The sequence below is a fragment of the Lycorma delicatula genome, chromosome 6, assembly GCF_047948215.1.
Source record: "Lycorma delicatula isolate Av1 chromosome 6, ASM4794821v1, whole genome shotgun sequence".
NCBI classification, from domain to species: domain Eukaryota; kingdom Metazoa; phylum Arthropoda; class Insecta; order Hemiptera; family Fulgoridae; genus Lycorma; species Lycorma delicatula.
In genome coordinates, this window is record NC_134460.1 from 90,618,163 (window position 1) to 90,641,653 (window position 23,491).

A 23,491-nucleotide genomic window follows, 5' to 3' on the forward strand; every position below is an offset into this window, starting at 1 on the left:
TACCAGTAAAACTCTGTGTAAATTAAAACATTAGCTAAACACAAAATTTGTGGTTAGATTCTGCCTAAAATATTCCCACTGCCAAGTATTACAAGAATATATTTCATTATCATCCTCTGCTGCAAAATACACAGAAATCAAAAAATGTTTTAAACATAATTTTTAATAGTACATTCTAACTAGAGAAGCACTAATATTACGAATTTAACAAACAATAATTTTTAAAAAAATATGGTTTCAAAAAATAGAACCTGATAATTGTTTTACTTTGTTTTTTAAAAAAATGTTCTTTTTTATAGAGATTAAATGTCAATTGCTATTTCCCTTTTAAATTTTTGACATTTTTTTAAGTGTTTAGTCAAATGACTTCAGTAATTTTCCATGCCATTTAGAAAAATTTATCTAGTCTTTTTTAAAGACAATTGTTTAGATAAACTAGTTTAGTTGATCTAAACAACTAGTGATAGGTAGTTGTGTTAGTGGTTCTTTAATTCATCATTTTCATTGTCACATTCTCCTTCTGTCAATTGTAAAAGGTTTTTTTTTCAGAGGATAAGATGAATGACAATTTTTGTAGCATGTGAAAATGCCATGCCTGACCAGGTTTTGAACCTGGGACTTCCAAATGAAAGGCTGAGTTGCCTACCACATCCACCACAGAGACTGGCTAAACATTTCTGATAATGTTTAACATCACCTAACCTAACATAAGTATTTACTTATTTTAAAACCAGCTGGTTTTCAAATTTTGCTGGTAAATCACAAAAACTTACTAGTATCTATCCACTATTTTAGCAACTTCACAATCAGTTTCAACACAAAGTTTCTTCTTTTTTAATAACCTAACCATAGTTTTATCCAAAAGGCATTTCATGTTTTGCACAGCATTTTTGTTCTTTACAATTGCCTAGCAATTGTTTTATGTGCATAGTGCTATCAGCAACTAATAAAAATTTTGTATCATTTACTATATTGTCAAACAATGTTAAAACTCAAAAATTAAATGTACTGTGTGGTATAAAAACACTGTGTAAGTAAACACTCTTCTGTTTATAATAATAGAAAAAAATTGTTTACAGTATATTCTTTCTAGTGCGTAAGCAAGTTTTTCCTTGAATATTAAATATATGTGCACTAGTTAATAATACATAAAATAAACCTGTGTTAGAGTAAACCACTTTACTTTCCTGGCTATAGTGATATATGCTACTATATTTAAAATGGGAAACTATATATACTGGTCAAAATAGATCTAAAAAAATTGGGTAAAAAAAAAGATTGATAACAAAAATAAAAATTATTAATCCCTGTATGTATAAAAGTGATGGCATATTGCTTGAAGTATAGAACCCACATAACCTAAGATTGTTGACAGGGCCCTAGCATTTTTGCCACTGTAGGTAAACCCAAAAACTGCCCCCTTCAAGCTTCAAAAATCTTAAAAATTAAAAAAAAAATTAGAATTATAAAAGAACCATGTTAACCAGAAAAATGACACATAATTGAATTACAACAATAATATTAATACAGATTTACGGAAAATTGTTTTGTTGAAAAACAAAATTTACAATTATTAACAAGTTAATGACAACGAACTTACAAGCTAATAATTTAAATATACTTTTAAAACAATAAACAAAACTAGTATAATAATAACAACATTACTGTACTAATAAATAGTAAATAATATTATTTTCTAGAATCAAGTAATCAAAATATATTTTTTGTAAGTTGTGTTTATTTTTTTGCGCTCTAGTTTAGGTGATTTTACTGCTCCTAAATTTTGCCACAGTAGGCAGCTTGCCTACCTTGTCTAATGCCTAGAGCCAGTCCTGCTGTTGATCATTCTATGATATTAATTTTAACATTTTCATACACAGTTCAAGAGAATATTTTCTACCCATAGAATACTTCTTAATTAAAATTCTAAAATAGGCAGATAAATGTTAGAATTGTAATTAATTTAAAATATCAATAACTTGTAATGTAATTTTAAAGTTAATCTCTGTAAAAAATACAAAATGAAAATAACACTTCCATCTTTAATGGAAATAACATTTAAAGAATAAAGATTGACCCAGATCATTCAGATTGCAGTTTTCTTCTTTTTTTCATATTATTAGGAATGATAACATTTAAAACTCACTTGTTTATTTGATCCATCAAGATTTTTTTCAGAGATCTTGTAATTCTCTTTTTCAGTGGAAAGATGAATTTCAGAAGTGTTGACCAGCAGCAAGTTGTGGTGTTCATTGCTTGTGCTATTGCTATCAGCACAAAGATTTGGAGATAGGAGACTACAGTGTAAGTGATCAAACATTGTATTTGATTATATTATGTTTATTCAGTATGAATATAGAAATCAAATACAATGTTTCATCACAGTCTTCTTATTAGTGTTATTTAGTAAGTAATATTTTAAGAACATATGCTTAAAATTAAAACATTAGTTAAATTTCTAAGAAGTAAATTGTTATTGTTTAGATAAAATTTTAAGAATTAGCACATTTTATTGTACTGAAGAAAGTTGATTCTTCAAAACTTTTTTTAAATAACTACAAATTTGATGTGATTTTGAGACTTAAGATAGCAAACTCAATCAAACTTTAAAATTAAGTTATGAACATATAATTATTACCACCAAATTAATTTAATGTGGGCAAGCTATTAAACGCTTAAAAATTTATGTATTAACAAATGAAGGAACATTCATTTGAAATATTATATAATTTACTGTAGTTATTCGTTGTTATCATTAGTGTTGTATAAATGTGTTTAATGTGATTATAATACTTATAACAAACTTCATTTCAATGTCTTGGAAGTGTTAACTTTTGTTACAAAAATTTTTATTGCAATACTATTGACTCAAAGTGCACTTTATTTTCTGATTAGATTATCATGGTTGGCTCAATATTTTTAAAATTACATATATCAAATTACCTACAAAATAATTTTTTTTTAAATGACCTTTATGCAACACTTAACTTATTCTGTTACTTACAAATGTTGCAGCAATTTCCTTTAAATGGTCTATTAACTACATGGAGTAAATTTTTGTGTTTTTAGGGGAAGATTATTAGAAATGAAAAGAAAATTCAAAATTATTTAAAGTTTTGTTCCATTTAAATGTTAATGTTTTTACATTCATTGGTCAAAAAACAAATAACAAGTATGTTATATTATATTACACAGTTTATTATTTCATCCATAATATACCTTAAAATTGGGGATTACTCATTCCCTCCTCCCACATATAACAGCATCCATAAGTGGAATATGTTACCCAAAAGAATCTTGTTAGAAAATATGGAATTTAAAGTTAAGTTATAAATTTTGTTACATTGATCCTTCCTTCATCATTCAATATTTTATCTATAGTTTCACCAATATCACAGAATTTTATTTAAACATTTACTGAAATTTTAGTGAAACTTACAAGTACTTTTCATTTATTCACAAATTTACATTGGTTTTTGTTTTATATACAAGTTTTGTTGGAGTCAAACTGACTATTTTAATCTGAGATTAAAATGATTAATATAAAAGCAATAATTCTCATTTACCTCCAATGACATATTTTTCTTCTTAATGATTTAGGAAACAACCCCTAAAATTTCACCAAAATTTTCTGTTCCTCTGGAATATTAGTATTAAATAAATAAAAAAAAGGATATAACGTTTAATAACCCTTCTTCTTCTTATTAAGAAGAGGAATCAGTTTTACCAAGAATTATTTCTTTACTGCTCTATCTTCACAACTATAGAAAGGTATCCAGAAACCAACCTTCATGGAAAATAAATCACTCTTCAGTGACTGGATATGCTGTCTTATTTTATTTGATATTTCATATTAAAAAAAAAAAATATTTAATTTGCAATGCTTAGCTTAAATTACTTTTTTATGAGAATACAAGTATGAAATTTAAACCATGTTAAAAATACTAAGCTTGATTGAAGTTCAAACCTGGAATTTTCTGGATGAAAGTTACTGTATATTATATTGCACAGGGTTTAATATTCCAGGTATTACACATTTACTCCTAGAAACATAATCATAAATTGAAAGTGGTTTTTTTACAAATAACTGGAATAACATAATTCAATTTCTTTAAATTCAGTTGACAAATTGTAAATACTTTGTGGAGTCAAACTGACTCTATTTTAATATGAGATAAAGAAATGTAAGAAGAAGAATCAGGTCAAACAACCTGTCATACATATTTAACTGAGTATATTTATTAAAGTTTCTATCTATTAATAAAAAATGCTTTTTCAGACCTACTTAAAGTTATAAATTGTTTTCAAATTAATACAATATAAAAATAATGCAATCAAGAAAAACAACAAATGAATAAAAATGGTTCAAAAAATTAGACTGTAATCCTTTAGAGTTTGAAAAAGTGCATCCTAACATCAGTTAATAATTATTTATAATTAGGTTTTCCACATATTGTGTTGCTTTTTCTACCATATGATAAAAAAATTGAATTACACTGATCACATTAGGGAAAATAAACACACATTTTAGGTATAGGAAACATATAAATATTAGAAATAAATAGCAAAAATTTTAAATCCTTACTCTTGAGAGAATACACCTATAAAAAATCAACAATACTGTATTAATGAACAAATGAATGTGATGATTGGATTAGGGAGATAATCCATTTAATTAAGATTTTTCAACTTATGTTTAAAATATAGTACCAAATGATAGCATTATTATCTACCACAAATTGTAATATTAGCAAGTACTTCATTTTATATCATTGACTGAGATGATAAACATACACCTCTATAATTTTAATATTTTAAACAAAGTTTCTATAATTTTATTATTTTGTATAAGTTTTTTAACTTAATTCCATATAAAACATTCTAATGAAGCAGAGATCTCTGCAGAACCATTAAATGGAAGAAAAAAACAAATATTAACTAAAAAAATCAGTTTTATAAATGTTATAGAGTGATACATGAAAATTTTATTTGGTACAATATGGTAAGGTTCTACTAAAATTTGGACTTGTACAAAATTTGATATTGAATTAATGTTGTATTGCATAAATTAATAATTTAATATAAATGAGTTAAAATATTAAAAATGAAAAAGGAGAGGCAATACAACTTCCTGGCTCTGATGACTATAGGCTTAATTACTTCCTACAAAAGTTTCTATGCACTATCTGCTATGAAGTGACAACAATGAAACTAGTATTTCCAAGCAAAGGAAAAAAACAACTGATGTTTAAGAAATGCCAAAAAGCAAAGTTGTCACAGAAATATTATTACTGCAACTAATTTGCTACTGACATTTATTTTTTTTTGTAAATAAATTTCCTCTAAAAGCTCATAAAACATCAAATTATACTTTTATATCACATTATAGACATTATATACTTTGATAAGTAACAGATTAATACCAGAAAAAAAATATTGAAAAAGCAATGGAATAATCAGAAGACAGAAATGTTTTTGAGTCATGTATATATCTGAAAATATAAAACTGAATAACGGCCTATTTTTTAAATAATTACTATCATGTATTTTACCTTAAGTGTGCAGTATTCAATTTTTACTGTCTTGATAAAATAATAAATAATAAAAAAAAAGATAAGCCATGTTAAACTGTAATTAATCATAATATGTTATTATAACTTAGTAGTTTAATTCCTTTATAATCTCTACAAATATGTAAGTTCTGTGATTATATTTAATAACACGTGTTATGTAATAGCATTAAAACCAGAATAAATAAATATATTAAAACATGGAAGTAATTCATTATTAACATTATCCCTAACTGGTAGGATTGCTATTTACTGGTGTTAAGGAACCATAACTTTTATATGTCCATCAACAGACTAACAAATATAAAGATGTATTTTAAAAGGAATTGAAAACTGTATGATAGCATCTCAAAAACTTATTCACTGGATGCATTGTAATTATCTAGCTTGATAATAAGTTTACCTTATTATTGTACTTTAAATATTGATAAAAACATTGCTTTGTGGTTCTCAGATAGACATAATATTGCTGATCACATGCATAGAATTCCAATTAATAATCAAGATAATATTTCTGTTGCCTACAAAACAAAATTATAGGGTGTTTTATTAGATGATAAGTTTTTGTGAGATGACGAAATTGATTTTGTTTATAACAAATTTAAATCAAACTGTAAGCTCTGAAGCATCTCGTCATTATTAAATATTTATTATTAACATTTCCTTTTGTATAAAGAGGTAACGTTCAGTAATAAGTGTCATATCTTGGAACTCCCTCAAAAGGTCAAAATGAGTTTTTAAGATACAAAAATGGGCTCTCAGATCATTATCTGGCACCTATCGTAAATCGTGTAAATGTAAAATTAGAAGTGTTAAACAACTTTTTGCCAGTTCTTTTTAATGACAAACCAAACCAGATTTATTTTCATATACTTTTTTTAAATTAATATCACACTTTTTAGCCTTATGTCAACACTTTTAATTAACTGTCCCTTTTTAGCCATCTTCAGTGACTAACACAGCTGTTTTTCACTTTGACATTTTATTTCTTTTGTCAGCATATCATTGTTCTATATATGTATTATTCATCAAAGTTTAGAAAAATCAATTGACATCCAAGGTGGGATTGGATTGCTAGACCAACAGCTGGCTTCTTGCTACCTATGATATGCGCTGTTGTGATACACTTGCCCTGTACTTTCCTATCATCAGTCCCAACTTCTGATACTTTGATGAGTATTATACATTTAGTAATGTTCAAGTGCATTAAGATGTGGTGTTTTTATATGTGTAGAATATACTAGTATTTAACTAATAAATAAAGTAACTAAATAAATAAATAAGCATTTTTTTTTTTTTGCAAATGCATATTTTTGTTCTAATTTCAGCTTCCAAAAATTCTGTTCAGAACAGTACAATATATTATACTGATCATTTCAGGAATAGGTAGAATATAATGCTCCATGATGAAAAATGTACCAATAAGGATAAAATATGTGACAGCCTTTTGAATTTAAATTTATTAAAAATCTTTACATGAAATGTTTCAGTCATAACATTAATGGTGGAGATTAAAAATAAGAAATAAATTAATTACGAACGTTTTCTGCTACGGGACCCGAAATAAGTGGAAATTCAAGTTAAAAAAAAATGTAATTATTCAGTTTAGTTAAAACTGTAATTTTTAGTTAAATAACATCAATTTAAATTTAACTGCGAAAACAAGTTTACTGGTTTGTTGTTAAAACAACATGGAGTACTATTAATGCTACTGCTTCAGTAAATATAGAAATATTTTTAAGGCCAAAGATGGTAATAACAATACCATGATCTGGAGTGTACTGCTAAAGAAGCTACATTTTCATACCACACTGCTAGACATGCACTCAGTTGCAAAACATCAGACTGTACATCTAAACTGGTTAAAATGTTATATTACCCAAAATTTTCATCTGCTAGAACCAAAACTGAAGCAATTATTGTTAATGTTATTTCGCCATTTACATTTAATAACGTGTTGTGTTCTGTTAAAACATTAATTAAGTAACAGTGACGATGGATAGCTCAAACAGAAGTGAAGTAAAACTTGTTCCGATTGTTGTAAAATATTTCAGTCTGGAGAAGGGAATTCAAGTTAAACTTTTAAATTTTGATGAAGTATCAGGTGAAATTGCTCAACTTTTGACTTGGTAGTATTTTTTGCAGTGTGTGAAAAAATACAAACTTGAAGAAAAGTTGGTTTGTTATACTGCTGATAACACTAACAGTAATTTTGGTGATGTGAAGAGAAAGGAGAATGAAAATGTGTTCACAAAAGTTCAAAGTGATTTTGGATAGACCTATTTTAGGAATTGGTTGTTCAGCTCACATTGTGCACAATTCAGTACAAACAGCATGTGATTCTCTACCCCTGGACATAGAAGTTATTGTTATAAAAATTTATAATTATTTTCACATACATACAGTAAGAGTAATGAAACTTAAAAGAGTTATGTGAATTTGTGGATACTGATTACAAAAAAGTACTATCTCATAGTAGAACAAGGTTCTTTAATTTGATACCCGCAATAAAAAGAATTCTTTCCATTTTTTATGGCCTAAAATCATACTTCTTATCTTGTGACATTTTTTGAAAATCTAGAAAGTGAACTGTTTTTGAAATTTTTATATGATACTCTACAGTTATTTAATAATGTAATTCTGAAATTGGAAGCTATTCTATCACAGGAACAGAAGCATTTCAGACACATTCTGAATTAATTTGTCAACTTCAGGAAAGAGACAAGCATAGACAATTTTTATAATTCTAGTATCCAATACTTGTGGAGAACCAGTTTTGATAAAGTTAGTAAGTTTCAGTAGATAAATTTACGAACTGAAATTGCCTCTCGTCTGATTTAGAAGAGAGTGCACAAGTTGTTAATGAAATTATAAAATATTCCATAAATATTGATGACCTATTTGATGAATGTACATTGTTGAACCAGGTAATTCAAAATGAAAGGGTAGGTTGTGGTTCAAGTTCTGAAAAAGTACCAGATACTACTGAAGCGAAGTTAAAAGCAGTTTTTAAGGTGTTTCAAAAAACTGATATTTCATGTTGCAATATTTCTAAAATGGGTGAGTCTGCAATGTCTTTGCCTGGGACATCTCCTCCAGCTGAGAGAGTTTTTCAATTATGGGAAACATTTGGTCTGCAGAAAGGGGTAGACTTTCAATATGACTGTTAAACATCTGCTAAATGTTAAAACTAATTCAGAACTTCCTTGTTGTGAATTTTATGATGTAATTAAAACAAACAAACCATTTTCTGAAAAAAGTCATGTCTAATGAAAAATACAGCTGAATAAATAAAGTTTAAGTAAACTGTTAAGACTTTTAAATAATTTCAAAAATATGTCCTGGGTTGGACCCAAGAAAATATGGTAAGCCATAATGATCATGTAAGACATGATGGAGCATATTGTTTTTTCACAAATTTATCAATTTTGCATAAGAATCAAACTGTAAAAAAACCTGTTTAACCGTTTAGTGCAGGCATGTCAAACTTGTTAACCACCGAGGCACATATTAAGTATTATATATTAAGTCACGGGCTGCAAAACAAAAAAAAAAACAAATGGAAATAAAGATCAAGCATAGCTTTTATTATAAATAAAAAAATACATACAATAATGCACAGAATATAAACATATGTATGTAGGAAAGTTACTTTTTTCAATTTAACATTATTTAAATAAAATAATATCATTTTTTTTTATAAAACTTAGCAACTTTTTCATTAACCAAATGTTCAAAATTTGGTTGAATTTGTTGAGCTGTAGTTATTTTTAAAATTGCTTGCACATGTTTGTCTGTTAATCTTGATCTTTTCAGTTTCATTATTTTTTAAAGTGGAAAATAGTTGTCCACACAAATATGTACTGCAAACATATGATAAAACACGTTTAATTGCTAATAATACATTGGGAAATCACTCCGGTGATAAATAATTATAGAAATGTGGAATCCCAACAACCATATATATTTGCTTCAATACGGTATTGCACTGAATTTTGATTAGTTCCAGCTGTAAATTTTCATTGACATTGTCAACAAGGATGAAGGAGAAGTAAATAATTGAAATTGATTTTCACATTTCTTGAAGTCCAAAAATCTTCTTTCAAAATCATTTTCATTTAATTTGGTTGGCATATTCTGAAAACATCAATTGTGGTGATTTTTGTAATAATGACTGGCAAGATTCAAAGTGAGGTAAATTTTCTTTTTGTATTTGTTTTTGCCAGAGTAATAATTTGTTTGAAAACATTGATATAATCAAATAAGGTGGTAACCACAGGCTGTTTGCCTTGTAGTTTGAGATTAAGTTGACTAAGATGATTGTAATGTCAACAGCAAAAGCCAGATCTTTTATCCACTGATCATCTTTTAATATTTCACATTCATAATTTTTGGATTCTAAAAAAATGATAATTTCATTCAACAATTGAAAGAATCGCTTTAAAATTTATGAATGGAAAGCCATCAAATTTTTGTGTGATAAAGTAGATCGGTGTATTTACCTCCTATGGCTTCTAGAAATTTACCAAATTGACAATGATTAAGTCCACGTACGCGAATATAATTTAGTAACATTTTTTTAAGGCATGCCCAATATTTAGAACTTTGGAACTTAATGTTGATGAATAATACAAAGAAAGTGTTAAAGAGAATTATTACCTTGTTCTGTCCATTTTTATTTTCCTTGTGTAATAACTCCTTTAATAACACCAGTCAGCAGAAGCACCATCAGTTGCAAGAAAACTAGTTTTTGTAATGATAAATTATATTTATTCAGAACATCCATCACTGCGTTAAAAATATCAACCCCAGTGGTTGTATCATGCATTGGGATAATCTCCAGAAGCTCTTCACTTACTTTCAAGTTCATATCACATCCGTGAATAAAAACAGCTAGCTGAGCTTTATTTTGTACATCTGTGCTTTTGTCAATTCCAGTGGAATAAGTTTCAAATATTAGAATTATTGATTTTAGTTGATTACGTTAATTCAGCTATACCAACAATTCTGCTGGCAATGGTATTTCTTGTTAAGCTTACATTTTTGAATTTTTTTAATTGTTCTGGGCACAATACTGCTTGAATCATACATTCACTAACAAATTCCCCTTCAGTGAATTTTTCTCGACTTGGTTGCAATTAAATGCACTATCAAATAGCTCAGTTTATCCAGCAGCTGTATTATCTTCAATAGATTTGGCAAATATGCTTCGTTGTTTATGAAGTATCAACCTTAATTCTGACAATTTATCTTCACGAAGCTTCCCTACATATTTGTCATAATTTTTTTTATGAATTGTATCATAGTGTATTTTAAACTGTCATACTCTTTATTAACCCACTATGGAGTTTCTACATATCACACATAAAATCTTATTTTTCCTTGAATACAAAACTACTGTAATTCCCAATTTTCTTGAAAAGTGCGATGCTCTTATTCAATTGATTGTTTTCTGCTCATACTTGTAGAGGGCTTGTGTACTGTTTTAATAGATTATCAGTTTTAATAGATTATCAGTTACATTAAACAAAGAATGTTACTTTTTTAAACCAAATGAAAATTGTTATGTGCAAACTAGATTAGAACGCAGCATTCATTCACTGACTGCTAACGAATAGCTTCCAACTGTACTGGCATTTCAAGACTCATTGTTATGCGCAAAGTTTAACTGTTCTAAGTTAAGAAAGCGTAAACACACGGATGCACAGAAATTCAATTGGGAATGGCATGTGAAGTCGTGTGGGCAATCCTAGTACAGTAAGGAGGATAGTGCGATGCATTCAAGGACTGAGTAGAAGCAGGAATTCAGTCACATTTTTGCATTCAAGTAGTTAGTTTATCCACTGTACATAGTTACCAGCATTTACTATCAGTATTTTGCAAACTTTTTTTTATAAACAGTTTTTTCAAAACTAATTTTGTTTTATTAGGGAATTTTTGCTATTAATTTTAATTAAAGAATCCAGTGTTGTCAAAAGTTAAATAAACATATTGGTTATCAATCTTGGCGGGCTGCAGAATTGTTTCCGGCAGACCGCATGTTTGAACTGTTTCCGGCAGACCGCATGTTTGACATTACTGGTTTAATGTGTATGACCACACACTAAAAAACTGAAACCAATTACTATTTTCATTGAAACTGCTTTTAAAAATTTAAATAAATGCACCAGAACAAAAAGTTCTAAAGCAATTTACAGGTTACAACTTGTTGTGTACGTGCTCCTTGTAATTTTGTCTGCTTGCATAATATTCGCTGAGACAGCATCTGTTCAAACACACATATGGTACCATTTAAACACGTCGTGCTCTCAGCAGTATATGAGGTAAGGGAGAGCAAAACATCAGTTTAGTTTTGAATGTGAAGTGTTCAAAACCTTTTGTTGTGGTGCCTTTATTTAAGTTTTTAAAAGTATAATTTCAATAAAAATAATAATAATAAGGTTTCAGTTTTTTACTGTGTGGTCAAACGGTGTAACTGTTTTTTTTTTTTTTTTCAATTAGTTTCTTATGCAAAACTGCTTTTGTTTGTACCTTCATACATGCATATTCATACCCAAAAATATCCATTATATACTTTTTTTTCCTTTTTCGGGGTTGTGGATTAAGGTTGAGAATCATTAAACTAGACTACCCCAGCAAGTTTATAAACAATGTTAAATGACTTATTTTAAGCTTTTTAATAAGTACTGTTTAACTTCTAATACTTATTTTTTTATAAATATTACATCCTGAATTTCTACTTATGATGATTGTTTAATAACAGAGACAATTCTGTATGTATGTACGTACATAAATACGGAATTGTTACAAATGATCTTTCCAATTGCAAACAGTAATAACTCATATTTAATAATATTCAGATACATGAAAGTAGCATCAATAAAAAAGGAAACTCAGAAAGTTTTTGTATTATATCTGATTCACATCACATCGTATGTGATCAATGTGAGCTCCTTGTATCACACGAACACATCAACTCAGTAGTCCAATTCCTGCCACACATAATGTAATATTGGATAATCCACTAATGCAATGCTTTCTGCGAGCAAACATGAAGATCCTGGATGGTAGGTGATAAAAGTGGCTGACAACAAGCATTGCTTGACAAAACCCTAGAGAAAGAAATTGCCATGTGTAAGATCGGGGGAATGGGGAGGCGAAGCCCAGTTCATCTCTTTGGTAGTTGCCTATTCAGTTCACATCTGACACTTACGTGGAAGTGGGGTGGTGTCCCATCCTTTAAACCTTGGATATCATATTTCAGTTGTGGATTCTGCAGACCTCAAATGAAACTATCTCACATTCTCCACAGTTGCCTCACTTACTGGTGGACGATCGATTGACTTTTGCTTACAGATGCATCTCTCTTGCTTTAAAGTCAGAATACGACTTATGGATACTGGGCCCAATGGGTGCATCTTCACCAAACTTCCTTTTAAAATTACATTGCATAGTGATAACAGACTGGCAGATGTGAAAATCTAGCACACAAAAAGCTTTCCTGTCTTCATTGGCAGCCATTTTCTCTCCTATTGCCCTATTTACAAAATCAATAATTACATGACAGCTGTACAAATTACAGCTCAAAAAATTGTTGAGTTTTCTTTCCATTGATGCTACTTTCATGTATTTGATTGTTATTCAAACACGAGTTATTCAAGTTTGTAATATAAATATATATATTTTTTTTTCTTACAAAGTTATGGAATGTTGAAATTACACTAGGAAAACAGCATTTTTTGGGCATAATTTTCTGTAATTTCGACATTTCCCACATCTTTTTCTTCAAATAAATTTCCCACCTACAACAAATAGCAGAAAATATCTATTAACAAGTTTTAATGTAGAATAAAATTTTATTTTTTCCCTAAGTAATTTTTAACTTCAAATATACAAGTAGTCTGTTTTACAGAGTAAAACAGTTTTCTAACTGAGCAATTAAAATAAGATGTTAACAGAAATTTTAAAATATGGTACATAAGAAAAATCTTATTACATAAATTTGTAGCTGATACAACAATGGAATGCTAATAAGAAGTATATGTTTTATTAGTTATATATTTTATTCATTCCACAAAAAATTCAAGTTATATTCAATTATCAAGATGGTCTTCTATTAACATTTCAGGTATAATCTGAGAATGGAAAATACAAAGTAATAAATTTGAAGTAGGTTAACTAACAGCTAGTTCTGAAACTGTATAATCTCAAAGCATAAAAAAGTAAATAAGAACATCTAATGAATTCCTGATATTATTTGTTATATATTTAAAAATTGCAAGGAAAAAATTCCAATAATAATATGAAGAAAACTATTTGCATAGAAATAAAATATCAGTTATTTATTTTTTTTTTAAATTAACATTCATTTTGCTTTTGAAGATCTAGCAAATTGAACAACCATTGGCTTATCTTTCAATATAAATCCATTTGTTTCTTTAAGAGCTTTTTGAGCAAGTTCAACACTTTGAAAATTTATAAATGCTTGACCTTTCATTCGACCTTCTTGCATCAGTCTCACATCAAACCTGAAACATAAATGCACAATATTTTAATCTTTAGTACAAGTTAAACATTTTTTTTTTTTAATTTAACATTTAAGACAAACAACTTTTTAAATTTACACATTTAAAGGGATATATTTTATAAATAAAAATTCAATACCAAAGTATATTCCAGTGCAAGTAAATTATCTGAGAATACAGAAAAATAGCTAGTCCTCTCTTCATCAATGAATAAAATTAACTAATGTACTTTGTATCATCATAAAGTGATTTTTTTATCTTTAAGCCCAGCAATTAAAAAAAAAAAAAAAAACAGATTTATGATGGATGACCTGTTGAAATTAGGATTTAATACATAGTAATACATTCAATATTCATATTACCAGCTACGCTGGTCAAGTAATATAATACCTAGCACAGCATTTTCATTATAAAACACTCCAGTTTTATTATTAAGTCTTATTTTTATTTCTGTAACAAACATTTAAATTTAAGTAATAAAAAAAAATTTTCAGAAATTTTTTTTAATTTTGGAGCCTCTATCATTGGAGATTTTTTGATTTTAATAATTAACAAAATAAGATTTAAGCATAAAAATTTCAAATAAAACAAATTTTGATTTTGAAGGCTTCCTTATTCTGTAGGGACATTTTACTAAAAAAAAACTTTTAATAAAGAAGTGATCCTAAACAAAAAAAAAATAAATTAAGATAAAATTTAAAAAATAAAGTATAACTTCTATGATAGTACTGAAAAGAAATTAGTTCTTATTTTGGGTATGGAATATATTAGAATATCCAAAACTACTTAAATAATTGTCCTTAAGTGACAAACAAAAAAATTATTTTTAATAATAAAAATTAAAAAGGTTAGAAGCCAAAGAAAAAATAATACATTTTTTAGAGGTGAGGAGGAATAAATTAAAATGCATTTTTTCTTAAGTAAAATATATTTATTCAAGTAATTTAAATAGCATTTTCCTCTCATTTATATCAAAATATGGCAACAATTCAATGAAAAAAAGAACTAAAAAAAGTTTTTCAGCTTTTGCTCAATAATTGCAATTGACTAAAAATAAAAAACAACTGGTCCAAAAACGACTATGCAACCCTCACTGTTTCGCAGAATTATATTTAAAGTACTTCAAAACAAACAAAAAGTATTTAATTAGTAATTAGAGATGGATTACTTTCGTAACAACCCTGAAATGTAGTATAACATTATTATTTTTCCAATACTAAAAAGAGAAATCCAAACCCCTTCCTCCAATCACTAAAAAAGTAGTTAACATTTACTGCTATAGCTGTAAAATACTATGATAATACCTGTCACTTTGGTACCAAACTGCTGACTCATTGCCAGCACATTCAGTCATACAAATACTACCACTTTTGAACAACCGAAATAAGTGGTAGATACCCCTTTAAGAATGCCTGCTAGCCTTAACACAAATGTTATGAAAATAACATTTATATATTTAATGAAAATAACACACTCTCCAGAAAAAAAATAATTTTAGATGTTTTTTTAGAGATTACTAAGCGATTTGAAAAACTACTTACATAGTTCCCTGTTCTTCCTGATCAGGAATGAAATATCTCTTGTATATGTAATACAAATCTTTTGTTTGAACCTGTTTTGCCAGATTCTTTATGTACAACCGACAAGATGGAGCTCCAGGTTGATAATTTTTAAACACTGGTAATATCCTCTGATCTGTAAATAAAATACATACATAATTAAAAATCTATTCTTATATAAAATAAGAAGTATATTTTATGTTTATAAACTATGTTAGCATTATCTTAAAATGATAGAAACAATCTGTCTTCAGAATAGAAAAAAAGGGCAGATTAAATATAAAATTTAATCTACTTTCAAGTTCAAAGAGGAGACCCATTTAATTCATAAAGATAACATTTAATCATCATGAGTAATTACTGAAAATCAATATAAGAAATAATAGTGAATAAATAAATACACCCAAAAAATAACAAAACAACAATAAATAAATAACATAAAAGATACAAAAAAAATTAATAAGCATCAATTTAAATATAAAAATAAAATGAATAAACTAACATCATAAACAAAAACAATTTTTTTTTTTTTTATGTATGTTAACATAAATTTTTAAAATCAGTAACTGCTTGTAGTTACTTTTAAAACTAACAATATAAATTAAATGCAGCTCCTTCTTATGACGTTAATTAGCTCTAAAGATTCTCTAGAAATACAAAGTTCACATAATTTGAATGTGTTCACTTACAGGTTTTAATAATTTTTTATTGTTATTACGTCATCATTAAATCTAAGAATTCTAATATCTTCTAATAGTTGAAACACTTTTTTTCAATGAAAATTGCATTAATGAGACATGGATGAAAAGAAAGATAAGATAAATTTTAAGTTTTTACCAAAAATCAAACCCAGAACATGTCAGATATGTCAGAACCTTTATCTACTAAGTAGCAAATACATTATTTGTGTCTGATATTATTTTCAATATGAGTTATCAAATAGTTTTTTTTTTTTTTAAGGCAAACCCCTTAATGCAATAACCACATAATAAGTTAAGTTAGTAAGCAATATCATTATCAGAACCAAACCACATACATCATTAACTCTATAAGGTTTCAACAACAGTAAACATGTTCAAAGTACATATGGAAAACAAATTACCTTAACTTAATCAAACCTTAAGCAGAAATTTTCACACAAGCACAAATATATTTTACAGAAAATAACCCTTGTAATCAACAAAGCTGAAACGATCCTTGCTGTAACTATGAAACATTGATAATCTATGAACAACTTAATATAATTAGAATTATCAAATATTACCTCTTGCAGGTATCCTATTTGCAGCAAGTTCTTGCTCTGTAATACATGAACTTATACTTTCTTCTTCCTCTGTAGCTTGAGCTGTTGTTCCTTGAGTTTCACTAGAAGTAATTTCATTAGCAGGCAATATTTCAAAACCCTCTACAGGACAAGCAGTTTTTTGTGTTTCTTCTGCTTCATGTATTGAACTTAAATCTGGAGTTATTTTAACTTCAATTTTACGCATTTGTGGCTCTTTTTCACTCACTTCGAATACTTCTTCTGTTTTTAGTGAATTTTTACTGGCTTGTGTGGGTATTGTTGTGATAGGTTTTATAAATTTTGGTCGTTTTACTTTTCTTTTCTTGTCTGGAAGAGCTCTTTTTGAAGGAATTATTTCATTAATTATAGTAAAATTTTCATCATTTTCACTTTCTAATTCAGATTCTTCATCAGACAATCTGCTTGTTTTGACATTTTCTGCTAAATTGCCTTCAGATTCAGAAATACAGTCTGCTCTTTTACCAATGATATTGTCAAACATATTTGTTTTTATTGGAAATTGGTTGGTGAAAGGGCAAGGAAGATTCATTTTATTCATCAAGTGTAAAACCTGAGTATAAAATTTAGGTACTACAGCTAATGTTTTGGCTATGTTTTCTAAAACATTTCTAGAAGGTGGTGGATACTGATATTTTAAATGTACAGGAGGTGGTATATTAAAATCAACAGCAGACGACCAACTATTTAAACGATATAAAAAATTTTCATAATATTTGCGAGACCTCTTCTCCTTACTCTCATCAGAAATTCTGAAAAAAAAGCATTTAAAATGATGAAAACAAACTGAATCTCAATTTTTTATAATCTATTTATTTAATTACACTTACAATTACAGACTGATGCCCAGTTACATTTTTTTGCTATACATTTTTTTTTTATGAAAGATGAATTTTATAACATATGACAAATACCAAAACCTGAACAGAATTCAAACTCGGTAAACCATTTACATGAAAAAAGTAAATCAACTTGCAATATATTTTTCCGTAAAAGGGTAAACAAAGTGGTTACCACCGAACGAACATGATAAATGGTAAATACAGATAAAGAACAATTTTTTAAATATTATGACAAGGAAATTAAACAAATGTGTTTGTTTAAAATAAATCTCGTTCAGTGCATGATTAAAAGAGAGTAAACATACAAGCACAGTTAAAAGTATATAATTAAAAGCATTAAGTTCATGTGATATAACCCAGAACTATAATAAACAAAAAATTAATTAATATTGGCACGAATTTTTCTAATTTGGAACATATTTAATATAAAATAATTAATATATTTAATTTAAAAGAAATCAACATTTTTTTAATATTTATACTCCTGAAAATGCAAAAAAAGTTAAAAAAATCACAAGTAGATTTTATAATACATTAACAGAAGATATTACATATACAATACTTTTAATGAAGACAGTAACAATGAGTGGTCTGAGATATTGAGGAAGATTAGAATAAATAATATGAAGACTATACAGAACCAAACAATACAACAAAATTTTTAAATCATTCTCAGTACTTTACAGTCATGATAACTGACTGTAAAAACACTCTCTTTTATACATAAAAGGCACACACAGGCAACTGTGTGTGCCTTGACCCAGGATTGTGCTAAGCACAATTTCTTAAAATCAGTAAATGTATAGTTTTCAAACAAAAAGTTTTTTACTACAGACTAGCACAGTTTCAAAATAAAATTTTCATTAATATACTAGACCAGAGCAGAGAACTATAAACAAAATTTTGAAAAATACTTCATATAGAAAAATTTACATTTTTATTTTTATTAAACTATAGTATTTTCTATAAATTACAAGGAGTTCAATCTTTGTTCCTTTTAATTTATTTCAATACAAGAAGAAGGTTCTAATCCAATACATACAGTTTTTTATGGCCTTACTCATCTTCAAATGGGTCAACTTTAATGACTGATTTTATTTTTACTTTATACAGGAAGTTTTTTTGGTAGTTCACATTTTTCAACATAACTTAAGTGAAACATTTTTTTAACAAAAAATTATATTACCTAGACAGTTTGTTTGAAGATATATTTTGCTTTTTTGTTGTGATCACTTAGTATTGAATTCTAATACCGCAACGTATATATTATTACGTTGCCTGAAACAGTTCTAGTTTTCAAAGTATTTTCTACCAAAAATTGAATTTTTGGTAGAAAAATATTTCATTCAAATTACATTATAAAATTATACTAACTTATCTAAACATTTTTCAAATACATATACTGTTATTCTATTATTACATTATTAAGTGAATTGACTATAATGAAAATGCACTATCTTAAAAAACAGTACATAGTAAGACAACAGAATAATTTTTTACTTAAAAAAAATTTGTTATAAAAAAAAGGAATTCAAAACAATAACAATTAACAACAGATTACCTTTTCTCATCTTGGTTTGTGTTAATTCCACTACAAAAATTATGTGAATTTTCTCCTCTAGCAAATTCAACTGCCAGTAATTGACCAAGAACCTCAACCTGATGCAATCGTTTTAATGCAGCCTCAGCAGCTGTATGAGACTCAAACCTTGAATTACAGTAAATTACATATACATTCAGCTTCAGCAATTTCATTACTTTTCTTGTAAAAATTGTCCATAAGAAAATAAAAAATACAAGATTTATCCCTATACAAGGTATTTCTATCTTATTGTAAAGTGCATGTGGATATCTTTATGACTCAAATAGTTTGATGATAAAATTATAATATTTTTTATCATTCACCACAAAAGTTTGAAAATTATTTTCTATAAGAAAAGGTTTAGAGCAAACATTTTTAGAAAAAATATCTTTAGAATACGTTTCAGTTTAACAAAAAGACTGAGCTAAATGTTTACTCAACAAGAAAAATATGCAATACAATTTTCAAATAGATAAAACAGAAATAGAATAAAAAAGAAGCTGATTAAAATCTTAACAATAATTAAAATCTGTTTAGTACTTTAACATGTAGTTGTATTTTAATTGAGCGTGGCTCTTTAATACAATTTGATTAGTGTACATTAATTAGACAGAAAAGTACATTTAAACTAAATGTAAGTATCTAGGTGATTAAATATATTAATACTATATTATTTTTTATATGAGTCCTCAGCAAGATAGTAAATTTCATTCCTTACAATTTAACAGAATAGCTGAAACATTTAAGGAAATACTATCCTTGAAATGTGTTAAGTAAAGATAAATATCAATGGATAAAGTTGTGCGGGTGTGCAAGCACGCATGTACATGCCACACTAAATTATTAGTGTGTAACACTAAATTTATGAGATTCATTAACAAGAAAATTAAAAAAATTGATTATTTCTGAAAGTGGCGCTGCTACTGCATATAAATGAAAGTAAAGATGTTGCACAGCATGACAAATAATCATTCATAACTTTAAAAACAATTAAATAATATAACTGGTTTTCAAATTGCACATAAGCTGATATACCAGATTATCTTTTCAAAGATAATAATCCAACTGCTTCTTCAGTATTGTTACTAGAGGTGTAGTTGATAATTGTACCTGTCTTAAAAATGTTACAAAACTCATTTAGTATATAATCAAATAATGTATTTTGTCTAAGTTGTGTTTCTTCTGTTTGATATGTTTTTGTTTTTATTTACTAGTTATATTTAATAGTACAGTAAATAATTCACAGAGTTTAAATAGATAAAATCTTGATTTTTGTTTTAATAAAATCCAAGATTAAGTCAGAAAATCAAATCACTGTTCAAATTCTTATTTTCCTGGATGCTGCATTTATAAGTGCGTTTTCTTAATTTCTGTGCAATTTGTATTTTGCTTATGTTTTGAAAACAGCACAGTAACTTTCTTTACTGAAAATTTTTACTGACCTTGGCAATACTATAATACTATATTGGACAGACTGGATGTCAAGCACAGATATAATGAATGCAGGCAAGCACTATACTCATCAGAATCAATTATTTTTTTGCAAAGCAAAGTGTAGATAAGTTGACACACAAAAAACATTAACCACGATATGAATATTTTACATACACATAAAAACAAAAATCTTAACTCTTGAGCAGTATAAAATTTACCAACATGTTAAATTTTTCAAAAATAACAAATAAACAAATATGAAATAGTCATTATTTAACATCATACCAAGGGAATCTTTTTAATCAAATGTATGAAGTTTCATTATAAATCCCTTGGTATAACTAGGAGTTGCTCCACTCTTCACCCTTTATCTTGCAAGGGCACTCATAACTGTATACTAACCTAAGCTATGCCTCAGGCATAATTTCACTTTATTCGTGTAGTTATTTATTCTGTTGTTATTAAGTCTATTAAGTTTTCTGTACAAATTAGTAGCTCGCATTTTCAAACAAATGTTTTACTTTTCTACAGACTTTTAATATGCACAGTTCAAACTTTTCTACAGCATGAGACTTCAATATAAATATTTAATATCTTTTCAATCCTTACAATCTAACACAACAGCTGAAACATTTCTGGGGATATTATCCTTGAAATATGTTAAATATAAAGATAAATGTCAATGGATAAAGTAATATATATATATATATATATATATATATATATATATAATGCATATGTATATGCATGCATGTGTATGTCTATTGATTACAATAATGGATTAAATTATAAGCTATGAAAAATACCTCATATTTTAACTTACTTCAACAAAAAAAATTAAATAAAAATGGTAATTCTGAGTAATTATTTGATCACCTTCAATTTTATATGTACTTTAATACACCATTGTAGATAAGCTTTGGATCACAAACAAGCAATCTAAATGTTGGAAAGCAGGTTTGGACAACAGGTGACTCAAGAAAGGTCAAAGTCCAAGTCATTATCAGTATTCTAGTCATTTAGCAACTAGTTTTGTGAGTTATGGGGATCCATTCTGAATAGGTCACCATGAATGAATACTAATTCATTCTGTGGGGAGATATTAAAGTTCAATGGCAAGAGGTTACGGTTACATCCCAAGGCCATAGGGGAAGACACCCACCTTAAGACGCTTCCAATCAACACACCACCCCTCCACCAGTTCCTTGCCCAGATAGGCTTTAACAGGAGGGTTAGGGTTACTGTTAAAGTTAAGATTAGAATTTTGTGTAAAGAAGAATAAGCCATAAACTAACCTTAATAGTCATCAAGACTCAGAGTCAGCCATTGAAAATGAATGATTGTGATCTTCATAAAGTGATTAACTATCATACACATAACTAATAGCAAGGAACATGTGTTGCAATCTCTCTCTGTGATACTAACTATATTTATATTTTTAAACTATATTTCTGTTTTAACATTAATTCAGCCAAGTGTTCCACAAAATGATGTTAACTATAGCCATACCTTGGTAATTTATCCCTAACTTCTCTCCCTAATAATCTAATCTTAACCCAAATCTTTCCCCAATTAACAGATTAGCATCTGAACATGTCTTTACAACTCACAAAACTGGCAGCTAATTGACTAGGGTACTGATAATGAGGTATGTACTTTGACCTTGCATAGATCACCTGCTTTCTGACATTTAAATCTTGTGTTTTCTTGAGCCTAAGCATATCTACAATGTTATATTAAAGCACAAAATTGAGGTTGATAAAGTAATGCAGCTGCATTAGCCTGGTAAGTGTTTAATGAAATTATAAAACTAAACTTCTAATCTTTTAAATACTTACACAGCAAAAACATTGTTTGATTTTTTATATTTTGAATTAATGATTTTAACACTAACTGCACCAAAATGTTTCAAAAAATCTTCTTTCTCCTCAACACTAAGCTCTGCTGGCATATGCCGTATCAGAAGTGTATCAGAAGCAACCATTATGAAAAAACAACATTATTTTCTACCGTATATTAAATCCAAAACCAATGCTCACATTAAATAATAGTTTTCAGTTCCTGAGTTTTAAAAAATGTGAATCACATTCCTTTACCTGCAGTAATAGGTAACGTTTTTTTTAAATAAACTAATTCATAACTCTATTAGTCTTCTTAAAAACTATATACGACAGTCACGAACATATTCCATTACTACTTCATATGATATTTTGTATACACACTCGACTGAAAGTTTATTTACAATGAGTTGAAGCCAATTCCTTTTTGACTTGATTTAAATGACATCACAATCTATTGGTAAAATGAATTTGCTATAAACGAAATGTTACAAAACAAAATTCGTCATATAGCGTTCATGGTTCCTAAAAAGTCGAACATAAGTAAATCAACGTTAAGCAAAAGAATAAACGTGTCAAAAGTTTTTGAAGAGCAAAAACTTTTATAAATACTAGCATATTCATCAGTTATCTTATTTTTTCTTTTAATTTATATACATACATAAAAAACAATTTGGTAATTATTACAGTAATTCACAGGCTAAATATTTATATCAACGTTGATTCTATTAAAATTTATACAACCCAATTAATTTTTTTTGTTTAATGTTCCTGATTGCGGCTTCAGAATATTGTAAATGAATATGAGAAAAAATTCAATAAATGAAAGGTTATTTCC

General features: G+C 27.6%; 1 protein-coding gene across 2 annotated transcripts; it reads right to left on the bottom strand.

Moving 5' to 3' along the window:
* Positions 1-13,556: 13,556 nt before the first annotated feature.
* Positions 13,557-23,181, bottom strand: LOC142326003 (RNA-binding region-containing protein 3-like). Of its 2 annotated transcripts, XM_075368051.1 has the most exons (5): positions 22,654-23,177; positions 19,361-19,507; positions 16,919-17,709; positions 15,637-15,790; positions 13,573-14,098 (listed from the first exon to the last, which is right to left on the bottom strand). In XM_075368051.1, exons 1-5 carry the CDS (start codon positions 22,797-22,799, stop codon positions 13,936-13,938), a joined length of 1,401 nt encoding a protein of 466 aa, XP_075224166.1. In that variant the 5' UTR covers positions 22,800-23,177; the 3' UTR covers positions 13,573-13,935. The 2 variants fall into 2 exon arrangements, with proteins under 2 accessions (XP_075224167.1, XP_075224166.1); XM_075368052.1 differs by lacking the exon at positions 19,361-19,507 and having other exon boundaries at positions 13,557-14,098; positions 22,654-23,181.
* Positions 23,182-23,491: the final 310 nt, after the last annotated feature.